At 31.6% G+C, this 18,310-nt stretch overlaps 2 protein-coding genes across 3 annotated transcripts; both read right to left on the bottom strand.

Annotated features, from left to right (window-relative positions):
* Nucleotides 1-2,164: 2,164 nt before the first annotated feature.
* Nucleotides 2,165-5,152, bottom strand: LOC143191418 (solute carrier family 2, facilitated glucose transporter member 6). Its single transcript, XM_076396472.1, has 2 exons — nt 4,958-5,152; nt 2,165-3,581 (listed from the first exon to the last, which is right to left on the bottom strand). The coding sequence occupies exons 1-2, from the start codon at nt 5,016-5,018 to the stop codon at nt 2,239-2,241; spliced, it is 1,404 nt and encodes a 467-aa protein (XP_076252587.1). The 5' UTR covers nt 5,019-5,152; the 3' UTR covers nt 2,165-2,238.
* A 3,423-nt stretch (nt 5,153-8,575) lies between these two features.
* Nucleotides 8,576-16,609, bottom strand: LOC143189882 (solute carrier family 2, facilitated glucose transporter member 6). Of its 2 annotated transcripts, none has more exons than XM_076393871.1 (2): nt 16,396-16,609; nt 8,576-10,173 (listed from the first exon to the last, which is right to left on the bottom strand). In XM_076393871.1, exons 1-2 carry the CDS (start codon nt 16,454-16,456, stop codon nt 8,813-8,815), a joined length of 1,422 nt encoding a protein of 473 aa, XP_076249986.1. In that variant the 5' UTR covers nt 16,457-16,609; the 3' UTR covers nt 8,576-8,812. The 2 variants fall into 2 exon arrangements, with proteins under 2 accessions (XP_076249986.1, XP_076249987.1); XM_076393872.1 differs by lacking the exon at nt 16,396-16,609 and adding an exon at nt 11,974-12,104.
* Nucleotides 16,610-18,310: the final 1,701 nt, after the last annotated feature.

The raw sequence follows: 18,310 nt of genomic DNA, 5'->3' as shown, positions 1-18,310 counted from the left end.
TATTTATATGAGACATGGATATTTCAGAATGGGACCAATATACCCAAACAAGATAATAATAAAAATGGTGTTATGATAACAAAAGTTGATTGAAAAAGGTAAATGTTGAAACAACAATTGACTAGTTTTACTAGTCATAACATTTATTTATAATTCATTGTAGATATATTGTATCTTTTTGGGTGAACTCGATAAGACACATTGAAAAAGAAATTGACAATTGATGGATTTGTGAACAAATGTTAGATAGATTGGAAATTTTTACAGTTGGTCGTGACTTTCTATAAAATTAATTATGACTATCAGAGTGTTGGTAATTTTTACAATATTATCTACAATTTCAGTTATTTTCATGGTTAGTGGGCCAAGTTTTCATAAGTCAATTAATGTTGAAACGTAAATAAATTTTGAAACAATGCCGCCATACTATGCTAAGTATTTTATTGTATTTTAAACAAAATTGAAGGAAAATGTTACAAAAAAGACTAGAATTGATAGCTAGAAAAAAACTTTGAAAATGTAGAGATCTTAGAAGGCTGAAATATTTTTGTATCCGTCGTATAGGCTGGATCTTGCTCTGTCCGGTTACTATTTGTTCCCGTCTTTACAAAACTATCGCAACGTTGTCAAGTCGGATTAGAGAGAAGTTTTTCATATTAGGTTGATAACTAATGATAAACTAAAAAGAACTTTTTTAAGCTAAAAAGACTTAAATATATAAGGATATACATCATCAGATACACTACTGTCAATTATACTGCCACTTTTTCTATTTCACTGTTAGGTTAATAATCATGAAGCATTGCAACTCTTGGATAACTCAGCGCAGGTCATAGTCTGAAATGGATCAAACCACTTAATCTAATAGTGCAGTGAAGTATATTTAAGGAAAAAAAAAGCAATGTTACTACTAGACCACTATTACTATGGCAATTAAGAAAAAAACAATATATTATTCTAGATATATACCAATTTTATAGTGAAAAACCAATTATAGGTGAGTTGGCAACGACAAGTAATGATAAATTAGAAACAGATCGACAATCACTTTCATTTTAATATCTAAGTCTATAAATGTATGCTTCCCAAAATATAAAATTAGTTAAAAGATGTCCAGATGTCACTGTATATCATTAATACATTAAAATGAAAATATTACGCGGAGGACTGTTATTGTGTGCTTCATTATTATGTTTAATTCTCAGTTACTATAAACAATACACTAGGAAACCAAATATGTTGTAGATTTAGTATTAATGAGTCACTAAGAAACGCATATCGTGACTTATTTACTTGCTACTACTGACGTAGTACTACAATTAACAAGTCGGTTATGAGAAGAACACGGATATTTTAGTTATACGTCGATAAATAATGTAATACATCGCGTGTTCTCGCTACTATATATGGACTATTTCTTGATAACTGTGTTACATAAAATGTGATGTTATTTTCTTCTATAGATAATTTAAACAAGCTGTTTTATGATAGTATTATTTTAGATTAATTGCTAAAGTGTGGTACAATAACACTTTTTCTGATAAACATCATATAATAATTTGAGGTTCTCCATAATGTATTTATTTAATAAGATCTTATGCTAAAGTAACATTTAAAATTATTTTTACCTATACAATCGTCTATAAAAATAATTAGTTCTAGGTACTGCTAATTTTCACTTAGAGCGATTTAAAAGATATGTAAATATAATATAAAAATATATCGACCGGCACTAATAATTGAAATCTCTTCGTACATATACTCTCACACATCATCAACATTTGGTTTTAAAATAAGCACTTGCGTGGCGTAGTAACAGACGCATGATGCAACATATACTCTGAATAATAATTTTACAAAGCATTGGTGGTTATGTTATTATTATCTTAAAATAATTGATAAATGAACTACTCAGGCAACTGGTAGTAATGCAATTTGTTAAGCTTCAACAACTATGTAGGATTAATACCTAAAATCAATATATGGACTTGAGAAAAAATAAATGTCATTTTTTTTCTAAAAGGTAGCTAAAAATCTTAAATATAAATACCTGTAATCTTTATAAATGTATAATATCTATAGCAATGCTGTTTTTATGATGGCATTATTTAGCAGTCTAGATGTAAAGCTGTACTAATGGTGGCTGACAATAACTATCAAAATGAACAATTATTAATATATTTATATTAAAAATATTATTTAATACAGCCAGATATTTTCTAATACATTCACAGCCATTTAAATATTATTATTTTGTATTTTTTCTTGGAACTTCTTTCCTTTCAACATCAGCTGAATCTCGTCTAGTGTTTTTCCTTTGGTCTCGGGAATCCAGCAAGCCGTGAAAATGGCCATGAGAAAACTGCATGCGGTGAACATATAAAAAGCTGAATGTATTCCAAAGTGTCTGAAGAGGAGGTAATATATATTGATGGACAATACGGCAGCTATGACGTAGACGCAGTCAGCCAACGTCATTCCGATAGCCTTGATGGTTGTTGGGAAGATTTCAGCCGTCACGACAATAGGCACTAATCCCAGGCCCAACTTGAAGGTAGCGGCGTATATCATAACGCACACTGCAGGTATCCAACTAACGAAGAGAACATCATATTCTAAATGCTTTAGGTGGAAATACACGGCCATCACCAGTAATGCAACACCTGTTGATAATCCGGATGTGATCAACAAAAATTTTCGTCCGAATTTATCCATGAAAAGTGACGCTAATCCAGCGCTTATCAACATAATGATGGAGAATATGATGGCTGCTAGGTAGGACTCGATATATATCGAGCCGGCCGCTTCTAATATAATGTGCAAGTTCATCAGCATTACGCTGATTCCCACAAAATGCTGACCGCCATTTAAAATCAACATAATTAACAAGGCAACCCGATTGCTTCGAATCAAAATTATATCTTGCGGTCTGCCTTTCTCGGTCTTCTGTCGCTCGACGGCTGTTCGGATTTCATCGATTTCTTTGTCAATATCGGGATCAGTTCTGAGGCGGGTCAACGCTCTTTTGGCTTTCTCTACTTTGTTCTTGTAAACGAAGAAATATGGTGATTCCGGCATGAAGGGGAAGAAAATAAATTGGCATGCCGTTAAAACAATACCGATTGTTGGTACCACAAAATATGGTGCTAATGATCCGGCAGTGTAAACCAATATGATGCCAAAGAGCATTTGGAGGTAGATTAGAGACGCCAAGAAGCCACGGATTTTTGGATCGGCAATTTCGGCAATGTACATCGGAGCTGCTACAAAGCACATGTCTCCAGCCATTCCGGCAAAAAATCGAGCTACATATATCACATACAAGTTCGAGGTGAGAAGCAAGAATATCCAGCAGATGCAGCCCATCACTGCTGATAATATCATCGATAATTTTCTGCCTAGATGATCGACACCCAGGATAGTGAAAGGTAGACCGGCAGCAGCTCCCAGTAAGTTGATTGTTTCCATCCATTCAGCTTCCTCTAAAGTAACTTCCACGTGGGTTTGGTTACTTAGGAAATATGGAATCATTGGAGAGGTCCAACCGTAGGTCATACCATCAGATATAGCCATCAAGGTACCTGAAAAAAATATTTATTAATATTTTTCAATGTCTTTACAATAAAGTTTCTATTAATAAGGATGTAATTATTACTGAAAAGGTTAAATTAATGGGTTTCACAATCAAACCTCGAAGACTAGAAAGGGTTGAAAAAGAATAGGCGGCAGAATATGTAAGCCTATAACGTTTATGGTCTGTAGAGCTGATTACGTGATTTAATAAATCGTTTACAAGTCATACTGTGTTCATTTATTTAATATATGAAATTAAAATACCATATGAATTTCTGGGAATTTTTTTTTTAACCTTGTTAACATGATATGTACCGTTATCTAAAAAGGGTTCCTTCAAAATGATTTATTTTCAACTTTCAATATTCAATAAAATATTGAGCCCATATGCTATTTTATCTTTATAAGAATATACAAAAATAGCAAAGGAAATCAAACAATTCTGTCCAAGTCCACAAAGTCTACATTTGCTAATACTTACTATTTGACACAATTGCTAGCGAGTGACCAAAAAAATACAATAGTCAAATTATAATATAAATAACTGAACCTAGATATGAAGAATAAAAATCTATTATGTAGAATCTAACTGAACATACACATATAACAGTAGGTATAGTAACAACAATCATCTCATGTCTCAATCACAACGCTAAGTTAATAAGACTAGCGACTAAAATTTGCTTGTATAACATTTATCAAAAAGTCCTAAGAAGTATAGTAGATGCACCCGGATTCTACAGGAATCGTTACTTACACCCAGACCTTCAGGTACCGATTGTCACTTAGAAAATCAAAGGTATCGAAAACAGACATAAGAAGAGGTTGTATATTGATGTTAACACTTTAGTAGTGTAACTCTTGCAGTCCAGCGAAATGAATTTAATAGGACAAAAATACCGGTGCTAAATAATATCGGAACTAGCATTATCTCTTAAGTATAATATTATATTTTATAAAATTTGTGTTTCACTATTTCATTTTCATTAGAATGTTGTTATATATCAGTGCTAAAATAAACTAAAAGTCAATGTTAGACGCGAAAACATTGCTACGTTTTGACGTCATAAAATATGAGGACACTGCTATTTTGAACAGATTATATATGTACATCTACTCTAGATTAAGTATAGTTTTAAACGACCATTATTTAAAAAATATTAGGCTGAAAAATAAAAAAGGCAACAAAGAATAATTTGTGGCAACTTTCTTAAAAAATGTATTGAATAACCCTGGTAGTATTACCTCATAATAAGATAGCAAAACCCAAGGATATTGTTATATATAACAATCGTTAATTATTATTGACCAAATAAAAGACTTGTAATTCAACTCTTTATGTAATAAATATTTAACATTAAGTTTAAAAATAGAAATGGCTTACCCAAAATAGTTGCCCCCACTTGGGGTAACAAATCTCGCAACACTTTATTGTCATAAACCATTTTAACTAAATATTTAATTTAAATATCAGATAAATAAATATTCGGCTGTATATCGTTGATTATATGATAATTCGTTTTTCTTAAAAATACCATGTCAGACCACTTAACAGTATCCAACAACACTGACTCCGCCAAGATAATTGTTGTTAAATTTATACCTCGTGCCAATGAAATAGTATTAGCAAGTCAAACAAAAACAGTTTATCTACAGCGGGAACAAAAATTTTCCGTTTCAATGTTTGTTTATCGCAAATAAATGGGATTTAATTGTGCTAACAAAAATTGCTCGAGATGAGAAGACGTTCTTTACAATAAAACAATATATATAAATATGTGATTAGATTTTCTTATAAAATTGTATTTCGAGAAAAAGTAATCTCGAACCGGTATAGATAAAATGTCATTATTTAATTAAATTGTGCCTGTAATGACCTATATTGGTTTTGGTATTATCGAATGCATAGATAACGTACCATATATATATTTTAGAGCCTTTTTGTCAACTTGTTTTTGTCTAGACTGAACCTACTACTTAATGTGGGCTCCGAACCATGGTCTTCGGTATTATTCCTACCTACTGGCGAATTACCAACTTATAAATTATCTCAGGCAACATGCAGCCTTACCCAGCCTGGTTACTGGTGTGACTTTTACTGTTTTTCAACTTATAGTACTCCAAAACTATAGGTAACCATGACAAAACATCAATACACATTAACTACTAGATACGTTAGTCATGTATGTCCTATAGATCACAGACATATAGATTAAGAGCACAAATAGTACACCCATATCCTTGTGCCGTGTGACTGCCAGAATATTATTTTCTTTTGATCTGAAATTTTGCAAGACATCTTGGGTTATATTTATTTTATTTATTTTGAGTTATAATTTTAAGGAAATTTGTTCTAGTGACCTTATTTTTGTAACACTTAAGGCAGCATGTTTTGTATAAACGCAAAAGCTTAATAAAAGTGTTAGTTTACTGGAAGTTCAAATGAAAGAATGAAAATGAATTCTTTACCAAACGATTCTGCTCTAGCGCAGAAAAGATTTTTAAATATACGCAATAATAAACTTAAGGTCATATGTGATATGATAAAATTATCTTATGACCTTCTCTATTAAATTTCCTGACAGCAGGTTTTATTCTTAGTATTTTAGACCAGAAGACTATGAACTCGAATGTGGAAGACCAACGTTCTAAAACCATTGAAAGCACTCAGGACAATTTTTGTCCATATTAATACAAGCAATCATTTACCATACGTATTTACAAGCAATCAATGACACAGTTATGAATTAATACAAATAAAGATTATGCTTTTTATAGACATTCATTCTTACGACCTTTAATATTATACGATTTGAATTTAAACTATTATTTATATTTATTTATTTGTATATTATAGACTCATCAGCCTCCGGGACTATTTATGGTTTATTAGCAGATATACATTATAAAACATATTTACAGTATCAGTTAAAGTATACGATACAAGTACGTTGCAAGATGACAAGCAAAATATGTAAAAGCATACAGATACATAAATATATAAATGCTAGAGTATAATGGTCGCATAATCCATGACAGTGATAAGGATACAAGATACAAAAAATTCAAGTGAACATGCATGATATTACATAGATGCATACTATTATATTTTTAGTAATAGTCCTATTACGGTTAGAAAATCAGCTTGTCCATGTTCTCCAACTTAAGGCACTGGTCCATCGTTGACCAACTGTCTTTGCGAATTGTATCTTCGGCATTTGATTAGTATGTGTTTGTGTGGTAAAATTCCTCCCTTAATGAGAAACTTATGGGTCATTGCAGTGACCAATTCTGAGACCCGAGAATAAGCCTAAGTTGCACCTGCTAACGTTAGTGATGTTAAGGCCCTGATAATAATTTTTTTTCACCTCCCAAACTTGTTGTTTTCTGTTGAATCTAAACTCTTATTTTTTAAGTTTTAATTTTAGTTTCAAATCACAAAATGTAAAATGTATTTTCTGTGTATCATAATAGTAACATATTTGAACAATTTTGTGAGTCACAAGTGTTGGTTTTTTATGATACATATCACATTTTCTCTATTTAGAGTGAAGTCAAACTTTTTGCACAAACATTTTCTCAGGATGCATAAAACAGATAGAAATCTAGACGTAGTATAAATAAGTGTAACAGTTCGTTTCCCTGAACCCATCTAAAAGGAAAATATGACTACAATTTAAATATTCAGCAGCAAGTAAAAAGCTCAGCTCGCATTAGAGTCCTCAGAAATAATTTGATGTAAAAACATATTTCGTTGAAAGGATGTAAGTTGAGTTTGAACAATAAAAATTGTAATTTGTTTGTAACATCTCAACTTACAATTAACTTAAAACTTTATAATTCGCTTGTGTGTCAAGTTATCTCTAGACTTTTTTATTTGTAGTCAAAAGTATATACAAAACTAAACTTAACAAATATTTTCTTCCGATAAATAGTATGTTTCTTCTTTAAAATATTAATTATGTACAACTTCTTGAGACAGTTATAAGAAAAAATAATTGGGTGTTGCTATATCCTAGTGGACAAAACAAATAAATAGGATTACCAAAAGCCGGCTTGGTGGCGCAGTGATAGTAAAGGCGATGGGACGGTCCCCATACTGTTGCGATAGCCGCGGGTTCGAATCCTGCTGGGGCATGGTCGTAAATTTATGTTTGTGATTGTTTCAAATTTATGAATGTTCTAGGCAAAATTGTAAAATCTGACAAGGAAAATTATCCCAATCACGCCAGTAACTGGGCTAGGTAAGACCTTGGATGATTTCACTCGCCAGTCGCTAGGCTTAATGCTGAGGACCGTGGTTCGGAGCCCACGTTAAATTTTAGGCCCAGTCCAGATAAACCCATAGTTGGTAAAAGGAGACAAATATATATATATATATATATATATATATATATATATATATATATATATATATATATATATATATATATAAAAGGATTTCCAAATTCCAAATTGAAAGTGATTCACTAGAAATTAAAAAATATTCAAACTTAGATTTTTAAAACAAAAAAAAACGTTTTAAAATAAAATATGTACATAATAGTCGTTGTAATAGCTAAATAAAAATAAACGAAAAACTTATTTAACCTATCTACTACACGTATTTTATATAATACTATATAAACACAATTTAGCTTAGTCCCTACCTAAACCTATTATCTATTTACATAACATGCACTACAATTTGCTATTCCTACCTTATACAGAGCAACGCTTTATAGCCATGAGTATTCTTCTGCATTAACCCATCACTTTTTGTTCATTGTTGAATAACTTTTCATCGCCAAACATAATATTTTAGAGACTCATAAAATCCTGAGTATTTTGAAAGCTATTTGAGAATTTTAGTTGGATTGTCGTCTCATAAACTTTAAATTGTTACCTTTAAGTCATTCTAACCAAAACCGAGAATTTAAATATTGAAACCGAAACACTATAAGCTTCTAAAAAAGTTTACTGAGCTTTGACGGCAAAAATCGTTAAATAAAACAACAAGTAATGAGTGTCAAAAATATAATTTCAAGTATTCCACGTGTATGGCCTGTATATACTGACTAACTCAATCGTACTAATTGGTACGTAGACAAACGTCAACACCACCGAATTTAGTAGTTTTACGGTACGTAGATTTACGGTACTTTACGTTGATACTTAACGCTGATCAACATATAGCATAGAAGCGCCCAATTAATTAAATAAAACCATTTCATACATTACAAAACATTATTTATTAATTCTAATAGCGAGCTGATATATTAGGCTCTGAACTTTCTTTCGCCGCTACTGCTTTCTTTCCTTTTAACATTAACTGGATCTCATCCAAGGTCTTCCCTTTCGTTTCCGGGATCCATATTGCAGTAAATATTGCCATGAGAAAACTACAGGCAGTAAACATATAAAATGGTACATGAATACCGAAATTTCTATATAAAACATAATATATATTAATGGAGATAGCTGCCGCTATAACATAAACGGTATCAGCTAGTGTCATGCCGATGGCTTTAACTGTTGTTGGGAATATTTCAGCCGTAATGACGATGGGTACCAAACCAAGACCTAACTTGAAGGTGGCTGCATACGCCATCACACACACAGCTGGTATCCAACTGACGTGGATAACATCAAAATCTAGGTTCTTTAAATGAAAATATATGGCCATTATTAACAAAACAACGCCAGTTAACAATCCTGAGGATATCAGCAGGAATTTTCGCCCAAATTTGTCCATTATTAGTGAAGCAACACCAGCACTAAACAACATAATCACCGAAAATATAATGGCCGACAATGATGACTCGATATACACAGATCCGGCTTCCTCTAATATACTGTGAAGATTCATCAACATAACACTGATACCTATCATTTGCTGACCGCTGTTTAGCAAGACCATTATCGCCATAGCAAATCGATTGCTACGAATCAGCACAATGTCTTGAGGTCTGGATTTTTCCAATTTTTGCCTCGCCACTGCTACACGGATTTCGTTGATTTCGGTTTCAACGCTTGAATCAGATCGGAGCCTCACCAGAGATTGTCGGGCATTTGCTTCCTGATTTTTATACATGTAGTAGTAAGGAGACTCTGGCATCAATGGGAAGAAAATCACTTGACAAGATGTCAACGCCATAGCTATACTCGGAGCAGCATAATACGGAGCTAGGGCTCCTATGGTATATACTAAAATGATTCCAAGTAACATTTGGAGATAAATCACCGACGCTAAGAAACCACGAATCTTAGGTTCCGCTATTTCCGCCACGTACATGGGAGCTGCCACGAAACACATATCACCAGCAATTCCTAAGAAAAACCGCGCCGTATACAGTAGCTCTAAACTTGTCGTGAAGAGAATTATAGTCCAACAAATGAATCCCACTAGCGCTGATAGGATCATCGACATTTTTCTTCCTAATCGGTCTACTCCTAATATTGTGAACGGTAATCCAGCTATGGCACCTAATAATGTGATAGTCTCCAGCCACTCTGCCTCATCTAAAGTAACTTCTATGTGAGTTTGGTTACTTAAAAAATATGGGATCATTGGTGATGTCCATCCGTATGTCATTCCATCGGAAACTGCCATTAATGTACCTAAAACAATAATGAATACTGTAATATTGCTGTTCAATTTATAGAAATTGCGAGTAAATGTTGGGTGATAGTAATAGAAATAATGTGTTAAGGAAACAATCTCTGTTATCTTCCTTATTTTTTGATAAATCTGTGTTTTTATTACATGGACAGTCAGTCCTTACATTTTTATTAAACCCATATCTCTTCTGAGTTATTTACTTTCTATTGATTTTATTTTGCTTTTATACCTCTTGAATATGCACTTCTTATCACCGAATGTTAACAGGTCAATTGAAAAGTCCCCAGCCTGACACATAGATGGCGCTACTAGAATTAAATCCATATGTTTTTTGAGTTAAGTTAGCCCTAACCATTAAGAGATGCGTGCATAAATTTGAGAGCTGTCGGATCATTAGTTTGTGAATTATAGCATTTTGAATGAAGCAACTTTCTGTTATTGTGAAAAAAAAATTATAAAAAGGAATTTCACGTGTTGATAAAATATTGCTTTTTGAAGGGAAAAAATACAGTTAAAGCATAAATTTGGCTTGGTGCCGAGTTTTCGGACACTGCTCCAGGAAAATCAACCATCAAGGATTGGTATGCTAACTTTAGACGTGGTGAAACGAGCACTGAAGACGGTGAACGTAGTGGACTGGGCGTCCAAAGAGGTTGTTACCAACGAAAACATTCAAAAAAAAATCACAAAATGATTTTGAATGATAGTACATTGAAATTTAATGAAATAGCAGACACTCTAAAGATATCCACTGAATGTGTACATCATATAATTCACGAAAATTTGGGTATGAGAAAGCTCTGTGCAAACTGGGCGTCGCGCAAGTTCACTCTTGACCAAAAACAACGACGAGTTGATGATTCGGAGCAGTATTTGAAGATGATCAAGCGTAATAAATCCACATTTTTGCGTCGGTATGTGACAATGGATGGAACATGGCTCGGCACAAGATGAACCCACTCCAAATCGTGGGAAAACGCAACAGTCGACTGACAAGGCTATGGCGTCTGTATTTTGGGATGCACATGGAATAATTTTCATTTGCTACCTTGAAAAAGGAAGGACCATCAACAGCGACTATTGCATAGTGTTATAGGACCGTTTGAGGGACGAAATCACCGCATTTGAAGAACAAGAAAGTGCTACTTCACCAAGACAATGCCGCATCGCCGTGTGTGAATAAAAAAATTTAGTGTGTTGTAAATGTCGTTAAATCTCATTTCCAAATAACTTGAACATGCGGATTTAAAGGCATTACTCGACGATAATTCCTTTAAATCGCAAATCGCAATCATCAATCAAGATTATCCAGAATTTTAGGGAGCTATGCAAAAATATTATTTCCATTTGTTTGAAGAATATGGGAATGATAGAAGCTTGATTATTTTGTCACGTGAATCCAAGAGATATTAAATGGCGTTTGGTCACGTGTGAAACGTTGTTTCAACGGAAAAAGGTTTTTTATATCATATTGTAACTAGTAGCGAAGGGTGCATACATTACGATAATCTAAAATGACAAGAATCCCGAAGACCGCCTGGCATTGTATCAATATCTAAGGCAAAGCCGAATATTAATGTTTCCAAGTTAATTTCCTGTATTTGGGGAGATATGTTTGAACTTGGTTTCGTATAGTATAACCCAGTAAAACTTAATATAATCACTAATGGGGTTCGTCATCGTCTATACATGATACGTTTAAGCTAAGCTCTGCGCTTCAGCATGACAATGCTCGATTATATGTTACAAAACCGAGGAAAATATACTTGGAAATATTGAGATATGAATTGCTACCCCACCTGCTGTATTCTCCAGACCTTGGTGCTTCTGATTACTGTTTCGACATATGAGTCGTGACCTGTCAGACCAGCGCTTCACATTGCCTGAAAGATGGAAAAAAGTAGCAGCTATCGATGTGCATCTCTTTAAATAAAATACAAGATATTAATTTTTCACAAAAAAAGCTTCATATTTTAAAAAACCTTGAAAAACGAATTTATAGGCCAATAATATATAAAATTCCATAATGTTATTGTTTGTTTATAAACAATAAACTTTTGGTATTATGAAGAAATAAAATGACGACGAAGAATATCTCGAAACACCATAATTTTTCTATAGATCCAGTCTCTATAAGGTTGACTATTGACTTGGTTTTCTATTTTGATAATACTTTTCTGTGGAAAACAATTTTATATAAAGAGCAATGGCGACGTTTATTGGTAATAATGCATTCTTTTCAGCAAAATTTTTAACATATTATCGATAGTTTCTAGTTAATATACAAGGTTACGGTATGGTTTTTCCTAATAGATGGCTTTAAAAATATATATGTCTAGTAATATTTATTCAATGAAGTCAACACCTGCGAAAGTTAACAGTCTTGAGAACAATATAAAAATAGCGCCCTTCATGTACTCAATCAAATAGACGAATTTGAAAATGAAGGTTACAGAGCACAATTTTTGGTGTATTTTAATTTTTAGCTTCCCAAAGAAGACAAAATGTACCATAGGATAATAGAAAACCGTATAGTATTTATAGTTTATTTATTTATACTGAAATGAAAGCTGGCGTTAAAGTCTGTGGGTCTATTTTTATTCCCGAATAGAGGATATTAAAGACTAAACTAACACTAATCGTTTTGTCGTGGAAATATCGATGAAATTCTTAACAATATCGAGATATACCAACATACTAAATAAGCTTGCTTGTGATCAGCATGAAATTATACTAAGAAATATAATGGATCGAATATCTAGTAAAATAAATCCAAATAAATTACTTTTTATATAGAAGAGTTACAAATTATAAATAGTGAATAACGTAAAACAATAATGTGCGAAAATATCATGGTGGAAGAATAAAAACTCTATGAGAACTGCAGTAGCATTGCAATTCTACTATTTCCAAGAAAATATGTAAGACCTTGCAATATCCATTATTTATAGTGCATAGTTCACATATTTATATATTTGTTAAACAACATCACGACTGTAATATTACCAAATTGAGTGTACAGGTTTTTGAAAAATAAGCAAATGGATGAGTTATGCTATATTAACTTCTACGTATATATTATATTCTGAATGTTTTTCTTTGAAATCAGTGTACTGACAAACAGTATATATAACACAAAATCCATTTCTTATTAAGAACAACAGGTATTTTTGATAAATTACTATGTATAATTAAATAATATAGCCAATTAATTTTAAATTCAAACTGCAGACCCCGAAATTAATTACAACCTTGCCACAGAATATTTATTTACACTATTTAATCTATACTATAACAATGAAGAATAAATATAATAATATACAATAACAATAAATTGCCTCTTGTATTATAACCTAATCCTCAACTCCTCTTATTGTCTCTGGTATTATAATATATTTTATCCTATACTCAAATAGATTATATACAACAATATAAAATCATAATCATAATACCTCATAAGCTTAACAGAATAGAAGCTCCGTCGTTTGTCGAGTTTTTAACAGGCAATTTAACAGCGATATAATTTATTGGATGATATTTAAAACTAATAAGGCTGTGCCATAATAAAACAATGAAGACAATTGAATAATAAGAGACATTTATCTAGTTCTATAATTGTTAAAAATTAAAAACTCAATACTTCAATAACGAACTGATTGATGAGCTGTTGGTTCAATCTTATAGAAATAAGAAAATCAGGGAAACATCTCAATTATTTTAATTAATTGTAAGAAATATGTTATTTGCAGTAGATTCCTTTGATTACAATACAAATAAGAGATAACTTTTTCCAAACATTTGTTTAAGATGTTCGTTTGACGTTCATTTATTAATTATTTTAAGGTTTTATCAGGTGAGTACGGTGGTAGTTCTAGTTGTAAATGGGCCTACATTTTTTACCTAAAAAAATTCTATTAAATAGAAATAGACGTCCATTTATTTATGCTGTTATTCATAGTCCGAAATATTATCTAAATATGTTAATATCATTGACATTGTTTAGTTTATTTTTAGAATATTTTTAAGCAATTTTTAAGGAGATTCTTAGAAAATTACTAGCCAAATTTTATTTGAATTTCTAATAAATTATATGAAGAGTAATACAAATATTGTCTCTCGTGTTATATTAATGAAGCATCATAAAAGACTGGTACTTGTCGATAATTTGTCAACTCTGACAATCTCTAGTTGAAGAAAATCCACAGAAAAGTATATGTTTTTGGTGGATTCTAGAGATCTCAGCAATTATTGCTAAAACTTTTTTCAATGTCATCTTCCATACATAATGGCAGATATTAACATTTCAGACAGAAAAAAATTATATTTTAACACTGATGGGCCGTATATATAATATATTATATTAACATTGTATTCGAAAAGTAAAATCAACAAAACTTATTTAGTTAATATTATCTAAGATTAAATTAAAACAATTAATTCAAAATTAATACATAATATGTTACATTACTGGAAAACTACTTGGCTTGAATATGATAATGATGACGACAAAGGATTTACCACAACGTTTCTTGTCAAGCAAGACTGTTTACAATTACCAGACTAATTTAATAACTTGAAACTTTAAGAAAAAAAATTAATTATTAATAGATCTAGTAATGATGAATTTCCATTGGGCTACTATTAATAGTTTAACATATATGTTATATTGCAACTAATATAGCACTGGATATTCTCGGAATAGATCAGCAGAGCATCTAGTGATGTGATGTGACAAGTGATGTGTTTCTGTTATAAGCGACGGTACCGTCTATATCACTGAGGTAATACGTTACCACTTATTTCCATTAAAATGAAATAAAATAGTTATAGATTAAAATATCACAAATTAAATAGTTTTAGGGTAATATGATGTTTTAAACCCTACAGCTTTACTAAATCTCATACTCTTTAAATGCATTCAATTCACTTGGATCACTTTAGATATCAAGAAAAAGTAGTTCGGATAAAATTATCTCATTTCAAGCTGTAAAATCACCAAAGATGGATTGGAGGAGAATGGCGAGCTTGGGAAACATCCATGCTTTGAAAACATGCAACCCTAGGTAGTAGTTTTTCAGCATAGGCATAGCAGTTCAGAGAGTAAAGTTACAAGAGGTAAACTGAAGCTGTTGCGAACTAGTGTACCTAATCTGGTGACCCAATCTACTGAGTTAGTAAACCATTCCATACTGTTTCCATACCATGGATATTTAGTTAAAACAGTACTTTTCGAATGTAAATGTAAGCTCCCCAAACAGAAAAATGTCTAAATCGTAAATGAAAAGTTCTGTTTTAAAATTCATGATTATAAAGATTGCTGTCCATATTTCTAAATAATGTAAACAAAAAACTTCCATTATTCGAAAGTATAAAAGCATTCTTTACAGTACTAAATATAAATGAATGTTAAAAAAGAGCAACTATGTACTGCTTTCTTACTTTAGTTTAAATTTTCTTTATAAAACGTCTATACATATTTGAAGCTTAAAAACACTAACTTAAAAGTTATAAACTGCTTTAAATAATAAAAAAATTTTGGTGACAAGGAATTGGAGAAATTACAGGCAATATATACTTGCTGAGCAAAGAAAAGGAATAATTTTTCACACAATAGATTCAGATTATTATATTTCAGAACATTAAGTACGGATGTTATTTGAAAGCTGTTGATAAACCTCTTTCCAAAGTATCTGCTTCAAATGAAGAATAATTGATGGCTTATTTTTTATTTTCGATAGAAAATTATAAACTACGGTAAAAAAATTAAAATGGGATATGTGCTTAGAGTTTTTGCATTGAGCTAATAAATAATTCACAACTGATTGTTATAAATCGTACAATAAACTGAAGGCAATTGTTTGTTGTGTCTTATTTCTCGACAAAATAATTGATAAACTACCGTAAAGACAAAATAAAATCGGAATATTTTTAAACCTCTTTATCTCCAGCTAACGAACATTTCACAAATGAATGTTAAAATTTCACTTTTTATAGATTCTACTGTTCTACGATTTTATTTCCGTCTGTCCATTTAAGCTAATGTGTTTTTACTTTTATTTTACTTATTTACATAGTATCTACATTATAAGCACACTTATTTTAAAATTAATTTACAAATGATTATTTAGATTTAATTTCTTAAATCCTTTTTGAATAATTGATGGTATTCAAAAAATTCAAATCAAGTAGTATAAATTACAAACTCATTTTCGACGACTTACCCAGGAGCGTAGCGCCAATTTGAGGGAACAAATTCCTAAAAGTTCCTACACCCTCGACCATATTTCTCACTCTATTCAGTCTATCACGACTCAGTCTATATCAAACTGCAAAACACCAACTATTTGGACCGTAGACCCATTCTGGAGCACACATCCGTCAACTTTGGAAATTTATAAGCATACTGAACCTACAAACATCCTGTCTGTAAACTTCTATACATTAAGCTAATTAAAAACAACGACTGTATATAATAACAACATAAAGATTGTGTTGCATTATCAAAATAGAAGGATCCCGTTTGAACAAAGACTAGCGCAGATAATAAATCAGTTCTGTATTGGACTGTTCAATTTGGAGCCTTTGAAAATAACAACTATTGATTGGTTTAAATGTTTCGATTAACCTTTAAATTTAATATTCGTTATTTGTTCAACGTCTTGTATTTATTTGTTATAACAATCTAGTTATAACTACGAATAAATACTAAGATCGTTTGAAATATAATATACATGAACTTTATTTAAATTCTTACAATTTTGTGAATTAGCATATAATAGTAAAGTAACATTAAACATGTATTGTCGAAAAAAAGAGCAATTGCTGATTATTATTTGGTATTGGTCAATTAGAGGAGGTAATTGGAAGTGAGGTAGACTCCATAGCTCTCCAGGACCTTTAACGGTTTCCCAGCCGATTTGCCCACATGGTCCGACAAAATTTAGCTGAAATTAAAGAGCACAGAAAAGAAATCCCAGTTCACGATCACAGTTTTTCTTTTCTTCGGACTGAATATACCCATACATTGATAGAATGGCACCGAATGTAAACGCAAGATACCATTTTCAATAACATTATGAAGAATATTTATAGCAAAACATTGACACAGTATAATAACAAACTATTTACATACGTACAGGAGAAAAATAAGTACTGTCGTCTAGAGCTTAAGATCATGTATAATATAAGCTTATTTCATAATAAAGAGGACATATGCTATCCAAAGGCTATATTCTCATTTCAATAAACCGGTAATACCTATAAGAAAAAAGATTTTCGTATAATTTTCGGTTTCCATTGTGAGTTTAATTATTCATTCCTTTCTTAATTTAGAACGGTTTCAACATATCCGAACGAAACTAAAAATGGATACAGCTTAAGCGATGATAAAAAGAAGATCATAATACAGAAAAAAAGTTTTCTAGCAGTCCTGAAGAAAGGCAACATCAATGCTATGTTAAAACCATGTAGGATAATGTATCCGCAATATTTTAGACCCAAAACTAAAAGGGATACGCCAAAGGTAATAAGAATGTACAAAGTCCCTACAAGTAGATCTATAAATTGGAGAAACAGGGATGATAAGAAGATGGAAATTATGAAGTCATAACACTGGCTATTGACTAAAAAATTAATATCGATTCAAGTCGAGCTTTTAGCCATTTCATAACGCTAATTTTGAGAGAATTTTTTATTTATTACATTGTTAGGGTAGATTATATGGCTCGGTGAATAGAAGATAAAATGAAGCAGTAGCTGTTTACATGGTGTGACCGTTACCGAACAGAAGTTATATAAAATGTTACGAAATACAAATAGATAAAAGGCATGGCAGCGGTGTTGCTGTGGACGAGGCTTGGGCAGTCGATGGTAGCACGTCTGAACTGAATGAATCAAAGTACCCTTCAATAATATCCCAGATAAACGTATCGGGGTTGTCAGATATTCGTAATAGTAGGTGTGTTGGCCGCCAAAAAAATATCGACATTTCGATATATCTAAACCTTTAAAATTAAGTATCTATTTTCAAATCAAATGCTTTGAATAGTTAAATGTATTCTGAAAAATAATCGAAAAAAAATCGATATATCGGCCCAAAATATCGATATATCGATATTTTTTCTGCACTCCTACGTT

The sequence above is a fragment of the Rhynchophorus ferrugineus genome, unplaced genomic scaffold, assembly GCF_030347505.1.
Source record: "Rhynchophorus ferrugineus isolate W39M unplaced genomic scaffold, kcgeb_rfMv2 rfM2, whole genome shotgun sequence".
Lineage (NCBI taxonomy): Eukaryota > Metazoa > Arthropoda > Insecta > Coleoptera > Curculionidae > Rhynchophorus > Rhynchophorus ferrugineus.
This window is presented reverse-complemented; position numbering and strand designations above follow the sequence as displayed.